The 11,471-nt window shown below is 38.1% G+C and overlaps 1 protein-coding gene across 1 annotated transcript; it reads right to left on the reverse strand.

The window, feature by feature from the left end:
* Positions 1-8,319: 8,319 nt before the first annotated feature.
* Positions 8,320-11,106, reverse strand: LOC129274050 (uncharacterized). The gene has a single exon (XM_064100515.1). The coding sequence runs from the start codon at positions 11,104-11,106 to the stop codon at positions 8,320-8,322; it is 2,787 nt and encodes a 928-aa protein (XP_063956585.1).
* Between the last annotated feature and the right edge of the window lie 365 nt (positions 11,107-11,471).

Raw genomic sequence — 11,471 nt, forward strand, 5'->3', positions numbered from 1 at the left:
CCTGGCAATTGAGCGCGCTTCGCGCGCCCACTTAATGACTCAAAATTTTTGCTGATGCCCCCCCCCAAAAAAAAAATGCCGTGACCTACGGTACGCCACTGTTAGCAGTAGCACTCTTGACATTTTAGTTGAGACATCTTGCACAGAAGGTCAATTAAAAATTAACAAATCTTTGATTTTGATATTATTAATGCATATAGGGCATTATACTGCAAGTTAGCAACTACGGCACACTAGCCTTTCTATTTTGATCCAAAATGTTTATTTTTACAGTGCAAGTATCTTTGTATATCTTTGTATAATTTACCTTAAAGTATTCACCAAATGCCACTAATTCAATTCTAGAAATTCAAAATCTTTTAGCATGTGATTATTGTAGGGGGGCACATCCCCCATCAGACTCCCCCTGTGCTCACGTTGGTGCTGTCACGCCAAATTTAGTTGGCAAATTTAGCTGGTACACCCCCCCAACAAAATGCTTCTGGCTACGGCCCTGATCATAACATGACAACTTAGTGCAATATTCTTATGAGAAACTAAATTATCATGATATACTACTCTATCATGTGAACATAAAATTGGTTATAAAAGAAATCTACCTGCCTTCATTTTTTTTCTATATATTCTTTTAAAAATCATAATTGTGGACCTACCCTCTTTTGCAACTAAACTGAAATGAATCCAATCTATTTTGACTAAAGAAGTGATTGTTTCATTGCCACTTTTATTCACGTTTTCATGAAAATTTCAAATTTTCTTTGTTTTCATTAGAGCAACAAAAAATTTAGAGGTTTTGAGACAGAAAACAATAAAATTTATGAAAAATGGACCTAACCCCTTTTGACAAATGAGCTCTTCAGAAGAGTTTGTTTGCATAAGGGGTTAGGTCCACTCCAAAAAAAAAAAAAATCATTTTTTAAATTCTTCCATATTGCAGTATTCTTATGCGAAACTAAATTTTAATGATACCCTACCATGATAACATAAAATTTGGTATAAAAGAAATCTACCTGTCTTCATCTTTTTTATGATATTTTTTTCCAAAAAAAAAATCTGTATGGACCTAACCCCTTTTGAAAAAAAGAGTAATTTTTCTTTGCCATTTTAGTTCGATTTTTAATAGGAATTTCAACTTTTCTTTGGTATCATCTTATAGAGCTACTAAAAATCTACACATTGAGACATAAAAATCAAATTTGATGAAAAATGGACCTAACCCATTTTCCATGTGAGCTCTTCATATACATCGGAAGTGATCGACGGAAATATGTAAATGAATGTTCAAGTTGAAAGTGAAAGTTGTTCATTCTAGGGACTGATACAGGATGTAAAACTGCATGTTCAAAACTTGTAGATTATAGTCGCATTCATCCACAAAATGAACAGAGACAAAGGGTGTGAACTTGAAATTATCGGTAAGTTTTGATAATTAGGAATACCCTAATCCGTATTTTCTTTTCATTTTCCGTATTGATAAACTGGAGAACATGTAAGCTAATACTACATAATCCTGAATCATTTCATATGAATTTATAGGCCTACTTTATTAACACTTGGGATACGAGAAATTTCCTAGTCAATAGAAAATCGAATCTAAACATAATCTTGCTGTAGCCTATAATATTGACACTATAAATGTAAGAGGTGAGAGAATTCAAAATATAAGTATGATAAGAGATGAAGAAGGACAATTTTATTAGGACTCAAACATAGAGATAATGAGGGTGACTCTTGCACGTGGTAAACGAATGCGGTGCAAGACATAATTTTCGTTCTCGCTGATGTATGACGTTATATGATAATATAGCACCCCCCCCCGGATTAAAACCTATGGTTATGCACGTGATCAGGAAATTACAAAGAAACATGTTTGGAAGTCTCAAACTTTTCGTCGTTGTTGTTCTTCCTTGGAACCATAGTAGAATATAAAGTTCACTATCAAACCGTATTCATAAAAAACAAGTAAAGATTGTTTTTGTCTTGTCAATCTGAGACACTACACTCAAAGCAAAATATACAAAATTAGAAGAGATGTATTGTCTATCAACCTGATAATTGTAAACTGATGTTACATACATATTTTGAACATGCAACCAGCTAACTGTGACACCTCATCCCTCTCTTTCCTCTCTCTCTCTTTCTCTTTCCTGTATCACTATAATCAATAGCATGTAAAAGAGAGAGCTCTGGGGCTAGGCCCACCCCAAAAGTTCAAGCACCAAGATAAAATTGAGAAAGAGAAAGAAAGGAAAGGAATAGGTGTGAATTATATACACATAAATTTGTCTCAATCTATCACAAAATAGGATTAGAGTGTCTTCTTTTGCTCGATCTCTTTAATCATTTTTATCTTTTGGACAATGTTTGGCCCCCTCATCTTTTGTTGGTTCATCACGGCATTGACACAAGACTTTTTAAATTTGACAAAAGTTTCCGAAACTGTGATCAAATTAACAATTTTTGTTCTAATATCATTCAGACTAAAAATATTCCTTCTGGATAAAAATGAAGGGAAATTTTAAAACTAATCTGCATTTGTAATAATTCTTTTCTGTATTATCATAATAGTACAAAACAATTGAATTATATTGGATGGTTCAGAACGGAATATCAGAGTTATTTCAATAGTTTTGTATAGTAGCCTGGTATGCGGAGGATATCAGTCCTTTGTTCAATGTGCTCTCATATTGAACAGACAACTGATTCAGACAAAAATAAACATTAAAAATGCATCGCTAAAATCATGGACCCTTGTAGGGTCCATGCTAAAACACTATGTAGATTACAATCCTTGATATCAGTATTAATAGTATATAACCATTATTGTCAAAGTCATGGTCAGTTATTAAATGTTATTATCATGTACAACATTATTATCATTCTTATTATAGTTATGGTGATTTAGATTTTTCGTTATCATAAATGGTGACAATTATAATAATAATAATAAAGTAGGTGGCCCTAATGGTACTATTATTATGGTAATATTCACCATCAACGTTATCTAACATACACAATAATAAAACATTTAAGTTTTATGCAGAAAATCTATAGAAAGTTCAAATTAAAAAAATGAAAATGCCTTGAAATTTCAAGGCTCAAAATCCTCAAGGCCAAGGCTTGACAGTCCTAGGCCAAGGCTTCGAAAAAGTTGGCCTTAAGGCGCTTTGATAATAATAATAATAATAATACCAATATGCTTATATAGCGCATATCACTGCCTAATGCGTCCCTATGCGCTTAATTGGATATTATTACCCTGGCTTTAGCCTCGCAGCCTTTTACAGCGCGATGGCATTTAAAGGAGTAAATTCCTGCCATTTATCTCACCTGGGTCGAGTGCAGCACAATGTGGATGAATTTCTTGCCGAAGGAAATTACGCCATGGTTGGGATTCGAACCGACGACCCTCTGTTTTAAAGTCCGAAGACTAATCCACTGGGCCACAACGCTCCACATGGCCATGGTCGAATATCAAGGCACTATAACACTAGTTCTTGATTACAAAAAATGCTTCTATACTTTCCAAATTTTAGGTCAAGGTATCATTTTTTCAGCTTGCGTTTTGTGCTCGCTTCAATAAAGTTTAGATGTCCGTTTACCAATCCCATTTTAAAAGTCAGAAAAAAAAAATCACAGCTCTCTCTCTCTCTTCTCGCTTGTATCAGAAGTTTAGTAAGACATTTATTTTGTTCACAGTTAGAAAAAGGTGCTAAAAAATGTCAAGGTTAAAACTCGGAAAATAAAAAAATTCAGCTCGCGCTTTGCGCTCACGTATTTTGTGTACTTAGATACCTATCCTCTTAAGGGTAACAAAAGATTAATTTCCTATTGTTTAGTTGGAAAATTAAAATTTCAAGCTTATGCTTCGCGCTTGTATTAATATTGTTTGATTAAATACATATCATGTTTATGTTTACAAAAGTGTTTTATTGCTCACATTGATTGGTACATGTAGGATATGTATTCTTCTCATGTGTTACATGGAAACCTTCATTAACAGGTAGCTTTTCAGATCAATATAGTAACATTTTCAACTCCCGCTCGCAATATCCTCTACATTAGCCACTGTAAAACTGTTATTATTAACTGCCTTTTTAGATTAGTGTATTGAAATTTTGGCTCGCGCTTCGCGCTCCCATTAATTATTTAGTTACATACGCATATTGTTCATGATAATTTAACAACTGCTCAGAATATATCACTATACATGAAATATAAAATAAAAATAGCTCGCGCTTTGTGCTCGCGTTATTTCTTAATGCCTTATCCTGCTATCTTGTGTGGAACACCAAATCTGAAATGAATTAAAACTTCAGTCTTTCGAGAGGAATACCCCTAAAAATTAGCTCTTGGCAGCTAATCGGAATAAAAATATATTTGTTTCTGCCAATCATTATTATTGTAAGATAATGTGTTCTTTCCCCGGATAACAAAAAGTTATTATTACATACGCATATTGTTCATGAACAAAAAAAAACAACTGCTCAGAATATCAAAGTTTATATCACTATACATGAAATATAAAAAAAAAATAGCTCGCGCTTTGTGCTCGCGTTATTTCTTAATGCCTTATTCTACTATCTTGTGTGGACGCACAAACCTGAGATGTAGTTAAAACTTCGGTCTTTTGAGAGAAATACCCCCTAAAAATTAGATCATGGCGGCCAATCGGAAAAAAAAAATAATTTGTTTCTGCCGATCATTATTATTGTAAGATATGTGCTCTATTCCCCGGATAACAAAAAAAAAATATTAAGCTCTTGCTTTACCTTTAGATTCCCATCATCCATTAGTGAGATAAGTATATCCTCTCAACAATTTTCATGCCTCTTAAAAAGTGTTCAAAGGTTTCCACTTCTGGTCACTATAATAAGATTTTCACCTTGGGCTTTGGACTCGCATCAATCATAAAATTAAGATACACAAATTGTTCTTTATTTTAAAAACGTGCTTAAACTGTCCAATTTTCAGATGGGAATATGAAAATATCCCAGCTCGCACCTCCTGATTGTATGGCTTAATTAATCATGCTTAAAAATTTCAATTTTCAGTATAGATTATAAAAAAAAAATCAGCTCACGCTTGGCACTCGCATCAATTGTTTTTATTATAAAGGCATCTTATCTTGAATGATTATACGCGACCGCAAAGCGTGAGCTGCATTTTTTTTAATTCTAACCTGAAAAACGAAAATGATCTTTTTCTTAATATAGAAAATTTCTGCTCGCAATTCGCGCTCACTTTTTTTTTGTATTTATCCCTTGTAAGATACCTTACCGTGTTTTTGAGAATAAATATCATAATTTATTTAACTTCGTTTGGTTTCTACAAAACATATTTATTTTGGTGCCCCCTACAAATGTTCAAACAGCCCCCCCTCCCAGCTGAATTAAGTCTCAGATACGCCATTGCCTTCAATATTACATTACTTCCAAGATATGTTATCAATAATATTTCTCACCTCCCGCTTACACAATTCTAGGCCTACTCTGATAAAAAAATACATGAAATTGAAACCCCCAAATACTTGAAACACGTGTCATATCAGGGAGGGGAGCTTAAGAAAATACCCTTCCTGGTATGACTATCACAACAACTCCATCAACAATACAAAACAGAAACAAACGGAAAATGAGGCAAAATTCATAAAATTACCTTAAAACTTATTTTATTACGCAAAGGCGCCCTCTTGCGCTGACAAGAATCGCACATGTACATGACATACCTCCCCCCTTAAAAGAAGAAAGTTATAGCAATTTAACTTTCTTTCATTTTAAAGGAGCATGTTGAAATAGCATAACATTATAACGCTCAGAAGAACGAGGAATATGAAAACTAAAAAAATTCATTCAAGTGTATAGTCAAGACGTAGCATCATAAACATTTACAAAAAGAGATGCAGAAAACTTCAATCAATAACAAGTTGGTTTTACCTTAGGAATTCCAATATCACTTAAAAAAAAACATATGCCAATACAACAAGGTGACTTAACTCTGCAAGACTCTTGTCTTTTTATATACATACATATAAAACCTTTCTATAGCAACATGAGCTATTTAATCATAAAAAAATAAAATAAAATGCAAGAACTTTGATCCAGCTTCATGTTTACAAATGCAGAACCTGAAAAGAGAGAAAAAATAAATAAATGAAGAGAGTAAGAGTTAGAATATGTAGATTTGTTAGAACAGAATGAATTGTTCCATGTAATTGATAAAACGATTTCGTCATTAAAAGATAGTTGTTAATAAATTGTTAGAGACATTCATTTCAAAACATTGCTTGACCACCTGGATGTTGGAGTAAAAAGAAGAAAATCACCTTTTTTTTTTAAATTGTTATTATTGTTAGTGTTATTTGTTTTCTTTTAATATTTTTATGTGAATAATAGTTAACGACCGGTTTGCAGCTTTCCGGTTATGTTTTTTTGTTTTTATTTTTTTATTATTATTGTTTTGTTTGTTGTTTCTAAGGAGGTTATTCGGCAATTGACTGTTAGATTTGCCTAAACTCTAGAAAGTGCATCCGCAATAACATTGTCATTTCCCTTGATATGAGTCACGTTCAGCCCATAAGGCTGAAGAAACAGACTCCAACGGAACAATCTCTGGTTCTTGTTCCTAAACCTTTCGAGGAAGGTTAGTGGATTGTGATCCGTGAAAACGGTCACATCAGGGCAGCTACTCAAATACACATCAAAGTGTTGAACTGCCAGCACCAGACCTAGGCACTCCTTCTCTATCGTAGAGTATCTTTGCTGGTGTACATCAAGCTTCTTCGAAAAGTAGCTCACGGGTTTCATGAAACCCTCTTCATCCAACTGAAGGAGAACTGCACCAACTCCTACCTCACTTGCATCAGTGGCCAGTAGGAACGGATGCTCAAAGTTAGGAGCCTGCAATACAGGCTTTGAGATAAGAACAGCTTTCAATTTCTGAAAGGCAATCTCACATGGTTTGGTCCAATCAAACTTGGTCCCCTTCTTGAGAAGATCTGTAAGAGAAATAGCAATGTCACTGAAATTCGGAACAAACTTGCGGTAAAACCCACACATGCCCAGAAACCTCATCACCTCCCTCTTTGTGGAAGGGGCAGGGAAATCCACAATAGCTTGGATCTTTGCCTCTCGTGGGGCAACGCGTCCATGCCCTACTACATGAACCAAGTAAGATACTGTTGCCTGCGCAAACTCACACTTGGACAAATTCACAACAAGTCCTGCCTTGGTCAATCTGACAAACACATCTCTCAAGCAAGTTAGATGATCTGACCAGGTATCACTAACTACTAGAATATCATCAAGATATACTACAACATTGTCCAGTCCGGCAATTACACAATTCATGAGCCGTTGAAATGTTGCTGGAGCATTCCTCATGCCAAATGGCATAACCCGACACTGGAATAACCCCTGTGGGGTCACAAATGCAGAGATTTCTTTAGCCCTCTCTGTTAATGGCACCTGCCAATAACCTTTCATCAGATCCAGCTTTGTGATATACCTTGCATTACCAATCTGATCAATGCAATCCTCAATACGAGGTAGAGGAAATGAGTCAGGTTTTGTTACAGCATTGACTTTCCTGTAGTCAATGCAAAAACGCTGACTCCCATCTGGTTTTGGAACAAGAACTACAGGTGAACTCCAGCAGCTCTGACTAGGCTCAATGACACCGCATGCAAGCATATACTCAAGTTCCTTCCGCACCTGGCTCTTCTTTCTTGGATTCAAACGGTAGGGATGTTGTTTAATAGGCAGATGATCGCCTACATCAACATCATGAATAGCCTCTCCGGTATATCCCAACTTATCTCCACATACTTCAGGGTAATCAAGAAGTATTTGCACTACATCCTGCTGTTCAAAATCTGATAGATGACCCAATATCTTTGAGGGATCAGCCATCACCTGTGAGTTATTCACCTTTCCAGACATCCCTTCACCAATCTCCGCTTCCACCGGGATTTCAAGTTCTGCAGGAATATGTTCTGCTGCCTTTTCACAAACAACAGCGTCTGTCGCCACCTCGTCACGATCATAATACTTCTTCAGCATATTAATATGGCAAACCCTCTTTGTTTTTCTCCTGTCTGGAGTACTCACAAGATAGGTTTCTTTACCCAAGTTCTTCTCTACCACATATGGACCACTGAACTTTGCTCTAAGAGGTTCACCCTGGATGGGCAGTAACACAAGGACTTTGCTACCAGGCTCGAATGAGCGAGGTTCTGCCTTCTTATCTGCCCGGGCTTTCATTGCACCTTGAGACAACCTCAAATGTTCCCCCGCGAGTTCACACGCCCTCAAGAGTCGTTCACGAAATTGTGACACAATCAAGCACATTCCCACTCTCCATCCCAAAATCTGACAACATATGCTCCTTCACTACCTTGAGAGGACCTCTTGGCTCATGGCCAAACACAAGCTCAAATGGGGTGAATCCCGTAGATTCATTTGGAGTATCACGAGAGGCAAATAGGAGGAAAGGAATGCCCTTTTCCCAGTCTCCAGAGTTCTCAGAGCAGTAAGACTTGATCATTGTCTTTAAGGTCTGATGGTATCTCTCAAGGGCACCCTGCGACTGTGGGTGGTAAGGTGATGAGTTTACCTGCTTGATTCCTAATTGATGCATCACCTCCTGGAATACACTAGACGTGAAATTAGAGCCCCGATCTGACTGGATGTCTTGAGGGAGTCCATAGCGTGTGAAGAACACCAAGAGGGCATCAATAACCGTCTTAGCCTTAATGTTCCTCAACGGAAAAGCTTCTGGAAAACGTGTGGTGGAATCCATGAGAGTAAGCAAGTATTGATAACCTGCCTTGGTTTTCGACAAAGGGCCAACACAATCTATCAATACACGGCTAAATGGTTCAGGAAAAACAGGAATTGGAATAAGTGGGGCTGGTTTGATGTGATGTTGTGGCTTGCCCACCACCTGACAGACATGACATGACTTACAATACTCAGATACGCACTTCCTGAGACCAGGCCAGTAGAAATGAGCCCTAATCCTGGCCACTGTCTTCCTCACACCTAGATGTCCAGCAAGGGGAATATCATAAGCTAACCTTAGAATCTCTGCTCGATACTGGGGCGGGACAACAATCTGATCTACCGCAACCCAATCTTCATCAGCTGGGCGACCAGGAGGACACCATTTTCGCATCAACACACCAGACTTGATGTAATAACACTGTGAGACCTTCTCAGCCTCCTCTGCTGTCAAAGCAACATGATACAAACCCTTCAAGTCTGCAGCTGACTGTTGGGCTGCAATCAAGGCAGGCTGGCTGAAAACAGTCCTATCATCACCAGTCTGACTATTCATTCTCTCACTCAGATCTCTGAAAATTGTATCCCCTAAATCTATGTCACCACCATTTTCAACCTCTCTCTCATCTCGCCCTGCCATAGCCTGCGCTCTGGTAACCGCACACGATGGAAAAATACCTGGGATAGCCGTTTTCATAGCCTCTGTCTTGGAATCCACTACCGGCATGTCACTCAACACAGTAGATGGCTGCACCTTACCCCCAGCCAAATCATTGCCAAGCAGCATTGTGATTCCCTTCATAGGCAATCGAGAAACAACGCCAACTGTCACTCGCCCAGAAACCAGCCCACTACAAAGTTCTACATCATATAGAGGAACAGATTTGAAACCCTCATTCACATCTTGGATCAGAACTCTCATGCCTGTGAAACTAGATTCAATGGATGACTCATCAGCAATTAATAGTGTCTGAACAGAGCCAGTATCTCTCAAAATCACAACAGGAAATTCCTCTCCATCAACAGTGAACTTCACCGTGCCATCAGAAATAAATTCCTTGTATCCTTCATCCACCCCATCACGAAACGTCTGCTTTACCCCATCACCACACACAGGGTCTCCTACACAAACCGTAGCCGGCCGAACAAAACCGCTGGCCTGGACTTTATTCTGACCAGTATTCTTGTCCTTTAGTTTCTGACAGTGAGAAATAAGGTGCCCATCCTTCTTACAGTATGCACAAAACAACCTGCCCTCTGGTCTAACACCATTAGACTGGCTACCACCACTCAACTTACTCTTCGGCGACTTTGACCTCTCCATTTCCTTATGTAACGTCTCGGACCTACTCCAACCAAAACCACTCGCTAACGGACTAGAAGGTTGGAGCTGCGATGCGCTACTTCTATGTGACAACTCATACCCATCTGCCAACATTGCAGCATTTCTGACACTAACAACAGCATGATCATTCATGTACGTTTTAACATCACGGGACATGCATCTTGTGAACTCATCAATCAAAACAACCTCACGCAGTGATTCATATGTCGTCTCAATTCTCAGAGACCGGATCCATCTATCAAATGCGACCTCTTTTCGACGTGCAAACTCAACACAAGTCTCTGCAGAATCCCTCTTGAGATCACGAAACATCTGACGGTATGCCTCTGGGACTAGCTCAAACGCCTGAAGGATGGCATCTTTCATTTTCCAATAGTCAAAAGCGTGATCATAGCTCAATGCAGACACGACAGAATGTGCCTTGCCTGAAATTACTTGCTGAATGAGCAATGCCCAGTCACTTTCAGGCCATTCCATTTTCCTGGCTACTCTCTCAAACAAAAGAAAGAACGAGTCTAAATCAGTCTCATCATACCTTGGAATAAGCTTTACCCTGGCAGAGAACCCAGCTTCCATTGACCTTTTCTCTCTCTCACCCAACTGCCCACTCTGAGACACAATTTCACTATGCCGCATCATCTCAAACTCCAGTCGCTTTCTTTCCATTTCCCTCTCATGCTCAGCAGCTCTCAGCCTATCTCTTCTTTCTTCTAGTTCAATACGGGCCAGTGCAAGCCGTACTTCATCACTGTCAAGTTTAGTTCTGTCATCACAATCATTATCAGAATCACCACTCATACTTTCAGGTATCAATTCCGCACGGGCCGCAATAGCAGAAAATAACTCTGCCTTAGTCTTCAAATCCGAAAGATCTAGCGACATTTTCTGTCCAACCGCTATCAGATCATCTTTACGCAGCTGACGCAAGCGAACGAGTGTAAGGTCTGCCTCTAAAAACGTATCTACATTAAACTGTGCCATATTTCTCTATCCAGTAAATTGACGGAAAAAAAAGAAGAATGAAAGAAAAGAAACAAGTATTTAGGAGATCTAACAACAGTATGTCTAAAAAAAAATCATTAAAATGTCATGCGCCCATGCCACGGACCAGGCTATGTCACACGCGTTTCAGTTTTGAAACCATATGTTCAGGTCTAATGTCAAAATAGTATGACCTAGTCTAAGAGACAAAAAAAAAAAGGTCACATCAAAAACTCCTCTATTCTAAGAGTCTAACTCTAACGTTAAGGCTCTAGAATGGCATAGGACCTAGACTGACTCAAGAATCAAGGATAGGTCTAAATCATCAAAGTAGACAACGTTACGAAATGTCCTTGCCGGCCAAA

Source organism: Lytechinus pictus, chromosome 6 (genome assembly GCF_037042905.1).
Source record: "Lytechinus pictus isolate F3 Inbred chromosome 6, Lp3.0, whole genome shotgun sequence".
Lineage (NCBI taxonomy): Eukaryota > Metazoa > Echinodermata > Echinoidea > Temnopleuroida > Toxopneustidae > Lytechinus > Lytechinus pictus.

What these genes read in the sequence shown, in the direction of transcription:
- LOC129274050 (XM_064100515.1), bottom strand. Translation starts at nt 11,106, where the DNA reads ATGGCACAGTTTAATGTAGATACGTTTTTAGAGGCAGACCTTACACTC.